This window comes from Protomyctophum bolini (assembly GCF_963924005.1).
Source record: "Protomyctophum bolini genome assembly, chromosome: 4".
Lineage (NCBI taxonomy): Eukaryota > Metazoa > Chordata > Actinopteri > Myctophiformes > Myctophidae > Protomyctophum > Protomyctophum bolini.
In genome coordinates, this window is record NC_137865.1 from 18,003,440 (window position 1) to 18,019,033 (window position 15,594).

Consider the following 15,594-nt stretch of genomic DNA (forward strand, 5'->3'; position numbering starts at 1 on the left):
CAAACTAATAACTATACTATAAAAACGCAAACATTGGCCAAATGGTCAAAAATATAAGAAAGAGGACAAAATAGAATAGAATAGCAGTTGTGAGCTAGCTTATAGATAAGCTATTTTCACAATATCTATCTGTGGAAACGAATAAAAAATCCTACAATTCCAAATGATTGTCACGTTGCGTCCCCAGTTCAATTATGATTATTTTGGGGGGCGCCCAGACAGTTCAATTATGATTACTTTTGGGGGGCGCCCCGACAGTTCAATTATGATTATTTTGGGGGGCGCCCAGACAGTTCAATTATGATTACTTTTGAGGGGTCGTGTTAAGGTTGAGAACCACTGGTCTACTACTACTACATAACCGCATTATACAACCTCCCATAGTTATACGTAGAATACTAAGTGCTTTATTATGTGCATAACTCGACACTTTTATGTTAGTGGTTATTAGTGCATTACAGCCTAATTGTAATACAATAACTACGTTTACGAATTGCAAAAGGTTTCATGTGAGAGCAATAAAGTGTATGAATAAAGACCACAAACTAATTTGTGAAGTTCTGTCTCATTCTGTATGGACAACAATATTGTTCAAGGGAGTATTCCTATGTGTGCCAGTCGATTACCTCATTGAGAAACAACACAATTTCACAACATTTATGTTTCTTTAATATATATATATATATATATAATATATAATAATTATATATATTTTTTACACTGAGAAAAGCTATTTCAACATAGTTATGTACTGTTGCCTGTGAATGAAATAAATAATAATAAAAAGGAACCAAAACAAAACAAAAGCAAACACAAGACTGTAAAATAAAGCAGAGTTTCCCCTGCAGCACCTGGAGTGTTGTTGGGGTTAAGCATCCTGAATGGAATGGGCAGGGGTCATCAATATGTGTCTGTGGCAAACACTTGGTCTCCGTGGGAAGAAATACGTTTTGACCAAAATGTCAAATGAAATGAAATGTCCACCACAAAACCGGCATAATGATGACCCCTGGGAATGGGTGGTCTTGGAACCAAAGACATGAACCAACAAAGGACACAGCATACAGTACATCCTCACAGGGAGGAGGGTTGAACCTTTTACAAACACTTCACCTGAACTAATTACTGTATGTGCCACATATTATTATGTCATACTGCCATTACATGAGCAAACAAGCAGGAAGCGCGCAAAGCATACCAATATGGCCACGGTGCAGAAAAATGAATATGGAAGAAGAGGCCGCACAGCTCGTAGCCACGATGCAAAATATTAATTTAATAAGAAACCAATGTTTCTTATAAAAAAGGTAAGGGTGTCTTCTTTCATATTCATGCCATTACGAAACGTTAAAATCAGTGTCACTGCTTACAAGGTGCTGAATTGCATTTTTAACCTAACCGCTAGAGGACAAGTTTGTTGCTTTGCTCTGCTATTTTTAAATGTTTTTCGAAAATAGAATTTTAAGCATTTGTGACAATGTCCGCCTATAACGACATGCCCAAAGTATAGGGATGCCAGGGTTAAGGTGGTTGTGGTTGGTGTAATGCATTTTGTCAAGGCACTGTTATGCAGAGCTGCACAGCTAACGAGTGGCTGTGTCCACCTGTCTCGTATCAAAGCTCCAGAGCGTTAGACATTATGGCAAAGACTGCAGTAGTGGTAAGGAAAACTCAGCTCCACTGGTTTATTAATTCAATATTGAATTCATAAAAATAAAGTTCTTAAAATGTAAAACGTCTTGAGTGTGTTGAGCATGAGTTAGGTGTCATAGCTAAAGTCTGTTGTCCAGGTCAGCCAGTCAGTCAGTCAGTCAGTCAGGCACGCAGATGCGGTTCTTAAAAATGCACTACAAATATTTCCCGCCTGTGATAATAGCAATGCAATAAAGCCTTGATTGTGAATACACTTGAGAACCTTGAAGCAACATAGACTGGCAGCGTTCCCATCAACAGGAAACAACCCGGTGTGAAAAGGAAATGTTTCAATCTTCTCTGGCAAGAAGAGTTTCCTGTGTGTGAACATAGCAATGTTGAGAGAACGCTATAGCCAAATTCCAATACACAAAATCTTGGCTACTTGCTCACTCACACTCACTCACTCCAGCATGGTGGTGTTACGGAGAAATTGGTAACTTGCTAAAATATGTGACAATCGTATAGACATCACACAATGTTAGTGTCCGAATGTAAATCGTTGCAGTTTGTTCATTATCAGAGTTCAACCCAGAGGTATTTAGGCCACATGTAACTTGTGTGAATAAGTTGTGTCCACAAGATGGTAACATATTTCAGGCAGGTCACCAATTTCACCATAATTTGCCAAGCTGGAGTGTGAGTGAGCGAGTGACCGAGATTTGGGGTATTGGAATTTGGCTTATGAGCACTTGCCTATCACCTCCTCATGAACAGGAGCACTGAGTTTTACAGGTGATGCGACTGTGAAGGCAAACTGCTCTCAGGTGACCAGTCCTATTCTGTACCGTTATGCTGATGCAGGTCCCAATTGCCTACTAATTGCCCCAAAGTACTTTGGGGCAATTAGTAGGAACCCTGAGCTGACTGGTCTCAGGTGACCAGTCCTATTCTGTACTGTTATGTTGATGCTGTTGGGCAGAAACCTCGTAACAACAAATTTCCTATTTTTAAGTTATTATTTTTTGTAAATGAATGCCATATTGTATCATATTATATTATTAAAGATTCAGAATTTATCTTGGGGGGAAAATGCCTACAATGACATGCACAAAATGTGGACATCAGGTTGAAAGTGTGTCTGTGGGATTTTATTTTAAGTATTTAACCAATTCAAATTATGACTAAAGAACTACAACTAATTCCACTACTTGAATCCAATGGAATGTAGGTTCTTCTTTACCCTCCATTTTGGACATACAAGGTTTCTGTTCTTTTTTACCCTCCATTTTGGACATACAAGGTTTCTGCCCGACACAATATACTGTATGTTCAGATCACTGTGTTGTACTCTACACAAACGTTCTTTATACTCCCCATTTTGGACATAGGCCTACAACATTTCTGCGTGAAAGCAACAATATCATTGTATTCTGCAGTAAATTAATACTGTACACATACAGGCTCATGTAACTGTATTAGTGTTGCAGTGTTAACGGAGAACTTCAGCCATATTAATATATATTACCCTCATATAATTGGTCCTCACTCGCTCATTGTAAGATGGCACCATTTCCGTCTACTCACTCTGCGTGACATCATTGGCGGCAAAGTAAATAGAAACTACAGCCTCTCTCTCGCTTTCTTGTTTGAATGGGCGGGAATGGTTCCATCTTATAGACGAATCCACGGAGCCGTGCCCTGTACCTCATGTATAGGTCAGCCAGCTGTATGCAATCAATGCTGCGGCGTCAAGCTGCGCTTAATAACCCATTCTGGATGGGATGCTTGGTGTTTTAACTACTACAAATACTTTGGCTATTAAAAAAATAGCAGATCTACAAGCTCGTAGTGCAGCACTGAGTGCCGCGCTACGAGCTTATATATCTGCTATTTTCTTTTATCGTGAAAATTTGGCGCAAATCTTTGAATATATTTATATACGTTTTTAACTCAAATCTTTGCTTCTGGAACAACATATTTTCAGATGGGGGTCGTCTGCCAATTACATTTTTACAATTACAGTTTTTGGGGTCCTTGATATTAAATAGTTTGAGAATCACTGACATAGGAACATAGGTTTTTCAGAAAAGTGTCATGATTTAGAAGACATTCTCAATGTCTAAATGGGTTAACTTGACACCGCAGCTATGATTGCGCCCAGGGCAGCCTGTGCGGAATAGTGTATAATGAGCGTTAGTACCAGTTATAAGAAGATGGGTTGAAAACAGGTGAAGTGGTCCTTTAAGACTGACGTTTGTCAACAATGACAAATAATTCAAGTAAAGTGTTACTTACTAAACTGGAACAAAACGTTAAAGCTGTAACAATGAATAAGCTATTGTAAACAAATAAATAAGTTTCATTAAAAAAAAATCCTTCAGAAATATCAAAACTGGCCTAAGGATGAAAGCGAAACAGCAACAAATGACTAGAACATTCTAAGGAGGTATTTGTGTGCTTATGGACGCTGATGAAATTCATTATATCAACAAAGTGATTCTCAACCTGTGGGCCAGGGCCCACTGGTGGGCCGTGAGGATATTGCAAGTGGGCCCTCAAATAATTGGCAAAACGCTAAGATTCAAATGATAAAATATCAATCATGTAACAGTATTTACGGTATGTATAAAATAAATCTATTGTATTTTTACTATAAAAAGAAAACCTTGATTAACATACCGGTAAATAAGAATTCATAGTTTACTATGTTGGTTGCATTGATCCGAGCGGGAACACAAAACAATGCACATAATAATAATAATAATAATAGCCCCACCCATCTGACCACTTAACACTTAAGGGGTGGAGCACGAACGATTTAGAGATGTCCAAGTGGGCCCTGAACCAGATAAAGTTGAGGAGCACTGTATCAATGGCGTGAATCTCGTTTGTGTCCGAGCATAGGCATGGGCTGGGCATGGTAACGCCCCGCCTGCCTCTGATTGGCCTACCGACACTGCCCGTCTTCTTGACTGTCCTCCGAGATGCGAGGTTACTCCGTGTTGGGAAAATAATACAAGAGAATGACAGCTTGGCACGCGCGACAGAATGCGAGAATGCAGCCTTGTAACTAACTTGTACGTTTTATTTTTGTATAAGAGGCAAACTAATATTGTTTATGCCGTTTGCTTTGATGGAATAATTGATTGAACATGTCAAGTAGTACATGCACCCAAATCAACATTATATTACGACATGTATGATTTGGGTGTGTTCTAAATAAAGTGTTTGTGTTGATTGTGTAATTTATTTGTATGTGTAAGTAAACGTGAAACATTGTACTGTAAAAAGGTTCACCTTTAAATCCTCTTTAGTATAGTATTAGTTTACTATAATTAGATTAATAGACGATAATCACCAACACTTTATTTAGAAGTTCACACCCAAATCAATCATCACGTGTGTTCAATCAATTATTCCTTCAAAGCAAACGGCATAAACAATATTAGTTTGCCTCTTCTACAAAAATAAAACGTACAAGTTACAGACAGTTCTCTTGTATCATATCGTACTCGTATTATTTATTTCCCACACGGAGTAACCTCGCATCAGACTATCCAGCATAGCTATATCCACCTCGGAGGACAGTCAAGACGGGCAGTGTCGGTAGGCCAATCAGAGGCAGACGGGACGCTACCATGCCTATGCTTGGACACAAACGAGATTCACGCGTATCAATGTAGTGAAAGACTTTCAGATGAAAGCCTCAAACATAACCTGCTATAGCATCGGCCGCTAGACCATGAAGTCAGCATCCGCATTCGTAGCTTGATATTTTTTGCACTGAAACTGCACCAATTCTGACACTGTTACTGTATATGAAAGTAGCACAATAAATAAATCCATTATAAGACCTAGAAATGTTTTTTTTTTAAATCTCTATTTTCATGAGACAAATATGGCATCAATGATGTAAATATTTTGTAGCACCTTGATCGTAATTTTGTCGACATGGACAAAATTAACAAAGAAACAATACAAAAGTAAACAAAACAAAACAAAGAGTTCATATTCACTCACAACATCTAATGTTGATGCTGCCCTGCTCTGTTTGATTATCTGATTTATACTTGGTTGTGAGTTTGTAGATCAGCTATTTACGGGGTGCGACACCAGGGACGTGCAGAGAGTGTTAGAGGGGCAGGGGCTGAAATCCCGTAAGAGGGCACTTAAATAGCAGATCTACAAGCTCACAACGCGTTGAGAGCTTGTAGATCAGCCATTTTCGGGGCGCTCTTTAGCTAGTGGAGATGCGGTGTACGACATGGATTTCTAAATACATTTGTTCAACGCAAAATACTGTGTTCAAGTTCAGGAGACTTCGGAAAAAAGCAATGCCTAGAATGCTGGCAAGGAAAGGTGTGGCATTTGCATTTCTTTCACCACAGTAAATGTTGCATTCGTGGTCTGGAGAGGGCAGTTGTTTTACAGACGGGTAAAAAGGCAGGGGCTGTATATGTGTGCATGTCCCTGTGCAACACCACCGCACAACTAAGTATAACTCACCCTTTAGTATGGCTTTCAAGTCTCGTCTTGTCTTTCTGTACATATTAATGAGTACACTGAAGTGCACCCCATGTCGTCTGTCAGGCAGAAACCTCACATCTCCATATTTCAACCTTTTAAAAGAAAATCCTACTTCGTGCAAAATGAGTCAACATAGCTGATCGACATGTTGTGAGTCGTGACCTAGTAGATCTGCTATTTTAACTATTTCTGAAAGACAGTCTGTCTGCGGGCTTATACATATTGAATGAATGAACAGTATTAATAAAAGCTTATGACTACAATAACCACAATACTTTTTTCTTTTTTTACCAATTATATTAAAAAGGGAACAATTTTGGACATACAAGGTTTCGACCTAACAGTGACAATATTTAGACCTGATTAGTGACAATATAGTAAAACTAGATATAGTCACGTTGTAGAACACGCTTGTATATTTTCCTATTATTCATCGTACAGTACTGTATGTACTGTATGTATGTTATGCACTACTAGGCTACACACTGCAAATTGAAACATAACATAATCTTGACAATTAGTTGATACTTCGCTGTAACCTTTCTATCTTCGTGCTTGTCAAACCCACATGAACGTTAGAACATTTCTTTGCTACTGGTAAAAGCACTTTGGACCGTTTAGACTGCTTAAAATTCCCCTGAAGATATAAGATTTCAGATTTAAATGTATGAATACAAAACAAAAGAAAAAATAACTCACAATATAAAAAAATACTAATGAAGTGTGTTATTTTGAAAAATATTTTCCTCTGTACAAAAACTGTGGTTATCCATGAAGAGGCGAGAGGTCTGAACCAAGAGCACCAGTAAAAAATATTAAATATTATAATTCAAATATGAAAAAACGTATCTACGAGAAAATTTAAAAAGAAAATCACACTGTACAAAAACACAGTAACAAGTCAGTTGTTGCTGTTCAAATAAAGATCAAAATATTAAAAACTCTTATACACAAATATACACTTGTGTACTTCGGAATACAGGGTGAAGAAGACAGCAATAACAGCAGACAATGTTTTCTTCAAGCTTCACATATGAAATAAATAATATTTTTTTTCAGTTTTTTAGTTATTCATTATTGCTTCTACAGATATGGTGTTGTCGGGCGACACTGTCCCTCTAATTTATCGGTTTTAATTTGGAGCCGAAGGCTCAGAATGGGATCCATGTGTATTTTAATCCCTAAGTGGAGCAGCATTCTGTGTATTTATTCATTTTTTCTCTATTTTTTCAATTTATTTCTCTCTCCTTTGTTTCTAATCAGTACCATGACACTTTGCAGGGAGCGTTTTGAGTTGGGGCCGCCGCGCCTTGGTATATCCAACAGCAACGCTAGCTAGCTAACCTTGGTATATCCAACAGCAACTCTAGCTAGCTAAGCTAACGCTCTATTGACTTTGCTGACGTTTTTAGGGCTTAAACGCACGCACAGTTTAGCGCAAAAGGCCTGGAAGTAGCGTTACTCTCCCTGTGATTTTTTTCTTTTTAGGACACACACCCCGTCTAATTACGGTGATGTGGCCCCCCCAGTGAGGAGGACAAACGAATGGGGGGAGAAGGAAGCACTATCGTACCGGCTTCCATGGGCGTCGGTGCCAGGCGGCGGAGCCGGGGCAGGGCTCCAGGTTGCACTGCTCCATGTCCGGAGGCTTGTCCAGGACGTCACAGTTGTGGTCGTTGAGTCTCTGGCCGCTGGGCCGCTGGCACACCACCAAGCGCGTCTTTCTGCCGCCTCCACAGCTTTGCGTACACTGAGGGAATAACAATAATTGTAATTAGTGGTGGCTAAAGTGGTTATGTCCAGTCTGTGGGTTACAAAAAATATGAACAAGACAAGAGCTTGTGACTAAACAACAAATATAATGGGATCCGTTTGTCCCATTTTCTATTCCTGATGATTATGTTAATACAATTCAATAATATACTAATTTGCTAAGTACCAAGTTAACTAATACCAACTGTATTGGATGGATGCGGCTTCCTACTCTTCCAACCTGCTGGTGATGGGTAGGACCTTTGTATCAGATTTGAAGCAGACGGCATGCCAGATTGGACACTTGATGTGCCGCCACCTTTATTTATGGTAGCCTGGACATTATTGCAGTTGCCTCTCTCAATAGGGAGAGGGAGACAATGGACATAACACTATTGTATAGTAGCTTAGTTGACCCTCAGTCAGTTCTCAAAGTGGGGTCTGTAAGTAAGTAACATTTATTTATAGAGCACCTTTCACAGACAATGACAGCCTCAAAGTCCTTTACAGGTTTAAAACATATAAAACATAGCACTATAAAACAAATGAGTAAAATAAGATGTCAGACGGCCAATCATTAAAAGGCTGCCGGCACATAAAGTTAAGTAAACGCCTGTCCGAACAGGTGGGTTTTTAATAGTCTTTTAAAATTGTCAACAGAGGGCAGGCACAAATCTTAAGGCCAGGGGAAGGTCATTCCACAGTCGGGGGGCAGTGCAGGCAAAGGCCTCAGTGACCTTCTGGGAACATATGGACGGAGGAGGTTGCATTTGCCAGCGCTTGATTGTGAGGAGGTCTGTAGGTGATTAAAATAATCTTAAACTGGATCCTAAAATTGATGGGAGCCAGTGCAGGGGGGCAACGATAGGGCTCATGTGACATGTTCTCCTGGACCTAGTGAGTAGCCGGGCACTGCTTTTGAACCAGTTGTAGAGATGAGTTATTGAGGTACAGTACGTGAAAAGTACGTGAAAATTAGTTAATGAGTCTGGGGACCTCCATGGGTCCTTGGGGGGCTTATACTTTGTGACACGTCGTACGTTTAGATCATGTGACCGGAAAAAAATAACTGACGCTCGCTTCTGGGGCTGCTAATTGAGTCTCCAATGCAATGCTATGGAGATATGGTGGCATGGACTGAACGGCTGTGTTTCTCTGTCTTGTTGTCGATGGCGATTGTGGAATGTCGAATATCCGACATTAGGACAAGCGATCGTGCTATTTTAAGGCGCACGTTCGTGCAATGGGAGCTACGTTCACGATCGGGTGATTCTTCAAAAAGTTAAAGATGAATTTAACAGTCAACGTGTAAACAACATGCTGGTCTCTGCACAAACCTTTTTCAAATGGGTCTGCGGTCAAATACGTATGTGTCCTTTGAAAACCACTGCTTTAGATTACAGGGGAAGGAAATTAAACATTTACATTTAGATTTATGGGCCTTCAAGTGACTCCCTCTCAGAGAGAGAGAGAGAGAGAGAGAGAGAGAGAGAGAGAGAGAGAGGGAGGGAGAAAGATGTCATCCTAGTGTCGCTGACATAAAGCATGTATGCTCACCTCTCCCCAGATCCCATAATTCCACAGAGGACATGGTCCTGAGTCGCAGCTTTTGGACTCGGCGGGTTTGACCCTCTCGTCACAGTAGCTGTTGCTGCGCCCGTCCGCATCCTGGCAGACCACCACCCGTCTCTGGAAGCCCCCCGCACATGTACTGGAGCACTGGAGGAGGGCACAGAACACATGGCTTACACGTTGGCTCTTCGCAAATCATTCACACATACGCCTTAAGCCATTAAAACCACAAAGTGCGACAGGGTTTAAAAACAGTGCTGTGGATGCACTTATGTGGCAGAACTAAGGGATAGCTTGTATGGAGATAATTGCCAATTTTCAACCTTTTCTTTATTTCAAGGACCCCCGGTTTACTATGCAATGCATTATAGGACTCAGACCTCCATAACCCTTACGGGTCCATTTGGTTCCAGTTTCACATCCTCAAGAGTTACCAGTCATTTGAGAACCACTGATTCAAACCACTGAAGTACAATATAATTCACATTATGACACATAGTGAAAATAGCCCATATAAATGCAACATGTTGTGAGATATTGACATGTATTTAAAGTTTTCCCCAAATAAGGGACTGGTTGAAAGTGGTTAATGTTCTCTGATGTAGTGAGAAAATGCACACAGTAGCCTACACACACACGCTTGCACTCTCTCTCTGTTCACCTGACTTCAACCGAGACCTTGACCAGCTGCAAAATGCTCCTTCCACAGACAGAGCGCATGATTGTTTAAAAACAGTCTGGCAAACTGTACACTGCTCAGCCTTGGACGGAGCAACAGGTACGCTCTGTGTCCAATTAAAAAAATGACAACACATTCCCCCCCCCCACCCCCCCCTGTCTGTGGCGTGGGAGTGTGTACACAACAGTCCCACCACTGTAAAGCACAGTATGGGGTGCAGGCATTCTTTCCGACCAAGAGTCCGACAGTCCGATTGTCCGACAACCGATCCAAACACTAACCTTACCCTAACCGCACCTGGACGGGTGATTTGTAACCAGCAACGCATGTCAGGAGCGACGTGTTGTCGGGCTAAAATAATTTTGGTATGTCGGATAAACGTCTGCACGCCCACAGTATGCAGGACACTGACTGGATAATGACTGAATATTATTCACACTGTAGCTGTTAAAAGCTCATTACACTAAGCCCGTCGGTCCAAGCGCAAAGCCCTGCAGGCACGACCTTAAATGTCCTTTTGGTCTCACTCTATCGTTTGTTCATTCCTGTATCCGTTGTTTGTTCGTTCCATCTTTCTCTAAGCAAATAAATATAGTGCACTGTATAATCTAAAGCAGTGGTTCCCAACCTTTTCTGGACCAGCAGTGCACCCTCTTGAAAATGTCTAAAGCATTGGGCATTTTCAGAGCATGTTTATTTTAGTGGTATTTATTTATTGGTTCACTTTTTAATCTTAACACATCCCCTCCACATGGAGTCCCACCACACTACAGTGTGCCTTCACTCTAAGCTGCGGTGGACCCGCGATGGAGTTGTTTTGGACCGCACGATGTCAGGAATGGAATTATAACCCCCGAAAACCAGATTTTGTCTCATTTTCAGCAGAAAAAGGAATAATAAGCATGTGAGCGTGCACGGTGGATCCGTATGTAGGCTGTACATTAGTCGACAAACACTTTTCGTCTTAGTTTTTTAGTCTACGAAATCAACACTGGTGCAGACATACCGCTCCCCAGGGTCCCGTCCTCCACTGGTTGTCGGCCGAGGGCACATTCCAGCTGCTGTGTCCGGGGTGGTGTCCGGGGTCGCGAGGGTTGGGATACCCGTAGGGCTGGTCGTTGACCCGCTGCCGCTGGTGGACGGATGGGCAGGGCGCCGCCGTGCACTCCTGCTCCGTGCCGGGCCTCTCCTCCGGGTCGCAGAAGGCCTGGTCCACGGGCTGGTGGTAGTTGGTGCAGCGCACTTGCCTGGTGGCCTGACCCCCGCCACCACACGTCACAGAACACTGGAGATATAATGAGCAAAGAGAAGAATGGCAGGTCAGCATCCCACTAGCCTGGAACTCACCTATGCTTTCTATGGTATAGCTGCTGGACTAATTAATTAGAGCGAGAGAGAGAGAGGAGTGTGTGTGTGTGTGTGTGTGTGTGTGTGTGTGTGTGTGTGTGTGTGTGTGTGTGTGTGTGTGTGTGTGTGTGTGTGTGTGTGTACGGGTGTGCGTGTGTGCGTCAATTTAACAAAGGTGCAGACGATCAGAAATCAGCAGAGAGTGATCGACGTTTGCGCTACTCTATGCCGAATTGAAGTGGACTCGGACCCAGACTTTTTTTTTCTCCCTGGAAATAAAAACGTCTGTGTTTCTGAGGCTAGCATCCCACTTACTGTACAGTCAGGCGGAAACCAAAACGTGTTCTTTTCAGGAAAATGGGGAGGAATTTAGGAAAAGAAGCAGAGTTCCAATGTTTCTAATGTAGTTATTATTTAGTCACAAGCTCTGTTAATAGTTTTTGGTTCAATATATACTGTAAAACCCACAAACATGGTTAAACTCATTTTCAACATTGAACTATAGGCCTATAGGTGTTGTGTGGAAATATGAAAAATGTCCCCCTCTTTAGTGTTGCCTAGAACACGATAATAATGAGGTCACATGGCGATGAGTTGTGACTCGTGAGTTTATAGGCTGTTGTTGCTACTTTAGTGTGACACCGTAGTACTGTATGATGAACTAGGGACATTACAAAAGACACATAAAAGTTGAAATATGAGTTTCTGCCCCGCAGCAATGAAATTATAAATCCTCGAATGCAGAATTTACACACGGTTGCCAAGTAGTGTTTTGTAAACACTGTGGTAGCTTTTCTCCCACTGCAGCTCCAGTATAAACCACAGAACCTCCTCTAAGCTCTGATGTTAACACAGCTGGAGCTGTTCCAGCGATCAAGGCTTTAACTGTATACTAGTAATATATATATATATATATATATATATATATATATATATAATTGAAGTACCAAGAAAAGTATTAAAAAGAGCTTCGCCAAAAACCTCCACTTGAGGTGGATGTTTTTGGGGGGGTTTTTCTGAAAAATCTACATTTTGGAGTTAGGTGGTTTCTTCCAGACAGCAGAGATATGTTACTTTCATTTATCCAAGCCGGAACACAATCGATTGATTGACCATTCAAATAAACATGCTCTGAAAAATCCTCTGCTCTGCCACAGAAGTACCTCCCCTAAAGATGTTTCACATTTCTCATGTTTTATGCTTTAACTTCAATCTTACAATGCAACTATGCAAGTCAAACGGTCTTGGATAGATCTGCATGGTTCCATTTATTTTGGGAGCACCAAAGGAGTATATAGACCAAGAATCAGCCGTTATATCAGTGTAAATTTGCCTTTATGCAATTTAGTTTCCCCAGCACCTGCGAAGATTGTTCTTCCATGCACTGGCAAGAGAAACCCTAAATCTGTCTATTAATGATATGTCAAGTGAGTCTTGGCTCTCGTGTTGTTGAGCTTTGGGAGAGGCTTGCTATTAACGTTCACAAATCAAGGCCAACACTCCAGACATCACATGAATAACATATGTGCATTCAGACTGAATAGGGGTGACTTCCTCCCCCTTTACTGTATATTCTTGGAATGAAACAAAGAAACTTGAATAATCTGTGGCCAGTATGCCTTGGTGATGATTGTTTGCAAGAAGAATAACTCCAGACGTACAGACACACAAACAGACACACACGACACACACCCCCAGACCGACACTCTTGTAGATGCTAGCCTCCTGCAAAGCCACACCATAAAAAACCCAACACAATTGAGTTGATTACTGGAAGTCTATGAAACATAGGACAGTGGTTCTCAAAGTGGGGTTTGGGACCCTCAGGGGTCCTTGTGGGGGCGGGGGTTTCAGGGGGTCCCCAACAAAAGTAGGTAATACAGCATCACAATCATTTTTAACCACTCCATCCATGCAAACGTTGGCTATTCAAAAATAGCAGATATACAATGTCACAGTGTGTCACTTCGTGCCACGCTGCAAGCTTGTACATCTGCTGTTTTTGAGGGGTGCTAGCCCTTCCTATATTCAGCTATAGTGTAGATTTTCGTTTTACACAAACATTAAATTCCCATTGACAATTAATGGAGAATTTACGTCATATGTAGACGAGCAAATCGACTTTTTTTGTCCTACACAAAGTTCCCATTGACAATGAATGGATGAAGTACGATGATAAGAACCCCCCTCACTTCACGCAGGTGTGATTTTTGAACATCATCGAAAATGTTAAATAATTTCGTCCACGGCCAAATACATATTCATTTAGTGGTCCTTGGCAGGAAAAAGGTTTGAGAACCAATGATGAAGAGAAACATTGGCCACAGCGTCAGTCGGAATACTTACAGGAGACCACTCCCCAGCCCGCCACTGGCCACACGGGCTGAAGCACGCCGAGGATTCTGGGGGACGGGGCAGCTGGGCGCAGTGCGACTCGTCGGCCACTCCTCCCTGGGCGTCCCTGCAGCTGACGTATCGCGCCCGCTTCCCCTTGCCACAGGACACGGAGCACTGCAGGACGGACACAGGCATGGCGTTAGTTCGTGCATAGCCTGAGATCAATATGAATTTCAATGTTCTGATTCGGTCTGGAGCAGAAATAACTTTAAGTGATCAGGCGGCCGGAACCAAGCGCACCGTGCACCTCCAAAATGATTAAAGTTTGTTTAGTTTGGTATAATTGTTTTGTGTCTTTTGGTATAATAATCGTTTGGTATCCATCTTTTATTCTAACTCGTAGTGTGACTAGCGAGACTAAACTTGATTGATTTTCATTATGTGGGGAACAAAAACAATGCGACACCAACCGGAACCCACCAACGGAACCCGGGATAATTTTCCTTTTATCTAAAACGGATCGCATGCACGGCTCAGTTTTGGAATGAAAACCAGGCTTTCCTCCGTTTACTCATCGGGTGATGTGAGGTTAGTGTATGCAGGACATGGGACTCATATGCGCCTCAGCTGTAATCGGCTGTCAGCTGAGTGTTTTCAATTAATGTAGTTTGTTCATTCAGTCAGATAATCCACGAATAGTTTGAGAACATTTGTATTAAATAAAATGTGAATACAAGTGTGAATATTATATGTCATCTTGGCCTTCAGGCTCTGCTCAACCAAGACAAGCATTTAGGAACAGGGAGATACATATATCTACGCTACGTATACATACATGAAAGCATACACAAACATTAAGGGCATTCTATGAGTGTGGAGAGGCCATTGCTTTTTTTTAAAGACCCTTTGAAATTTAGAATTAGGCATACGTTTTATTGTCTGTTAAACTCTGTTTATTGTCTGCATGTTTTAATTGTGATGCACATGTATTGTCTTTTCTTGAATGTAGGCGTAATTTTCCCATGTGGATAATAAAAGATATCTAACAACGCAGCTAAAATTAGGGAACAGCTTAAGAGCCAGGTTTAACTGTGTTCCATTTTGTTGCATTAACATTTCAGTCAGGAACATTAAGTGTTCCTGACTGAAATATGAACAAAAAGTTCAGTTCAGTTCACATGACGTGCTGTGTACTAAAAAAATAGTGCATTCATTAATTTATGTATTCATACAATCGCAATGTGTAACGTGCTGCGCGGTACATGTCCACAAACATCTGCTCTATAGTATACATCTAGAATATAGCACGCTTCCTTGAACTTATCTTCATCATTGAGAACATGAATACATTTGTAACCCTGTCTCCATAGTTGGGAACATGAAGACATCATTTGTAACCCTGTCTCCATAGTTGGGAACATGAAGACATCATTTGTAACCCTGTCTCCATAGTTGGGAACATGAAGACATCATTTGTAACCCTGTCTCCATAGTTGGGAACATGAAGACATCATTTGTAACCCTGTCTCCATAGTTGGCAAGTATATTTGTACAGCACATTTCATCTGCATTAGAGGATCAGGCCAGATTAGAAGGTCTGGGGGATAAAGCAAGACAGGCCACGTCAAGATGGTTGTTTGGTAAGACCTGTAACGGAATTAATATAATAAGGGAGAGGGCCCAATGTATTTCCAATATGTCTGCTGCAGTGCTGTGCATAGAGCCTATTGATAGTCTGAACTCAA

The 15,594-nt window shown here is 41.4% G+C and overlaps 1 protein-coding gene across 3 annotated transcripts in view; it reads right to left on the bottom strand.

The window, feature by feature from the left end:
* LOC308314834 (A disintegrin and metalloproteinase with thrombospondin motifs 20) overlaps positions 1 to 15,594 on the bottom strand; it is a 147,256-nt gene that overhangs the window by 43,429 nt on the left and 88,233 nt on the right. For all 3 annotated transcript variants that reach the window (XM_080762575.1, XM_080762574.1, XM_080762576.1), the window contains exons 25-28: positions 13,859 to 14,023; positions 11,172 to 11,450; positions 9,472 to 9,633; positions 7,736 to 7,912 (exon numbers count right to left, since the gene is read on the bottom strand). In XM_080762575.1, coding sequence (XP_080618701.1) covers positions 7,736 to 7,912; positions 9,472 to 9,633; positions 11,172 to 11,450; positions 13,859 to 14,023 — 783 coding nt within the window. The remainder of the gene's footprint in view (positions 1 to 7,735; positions 7,913 to 9,471; positions 9,634 to 11,171; positions 11,451 to 13,858; positions 14,024 to 15,594) is intronic.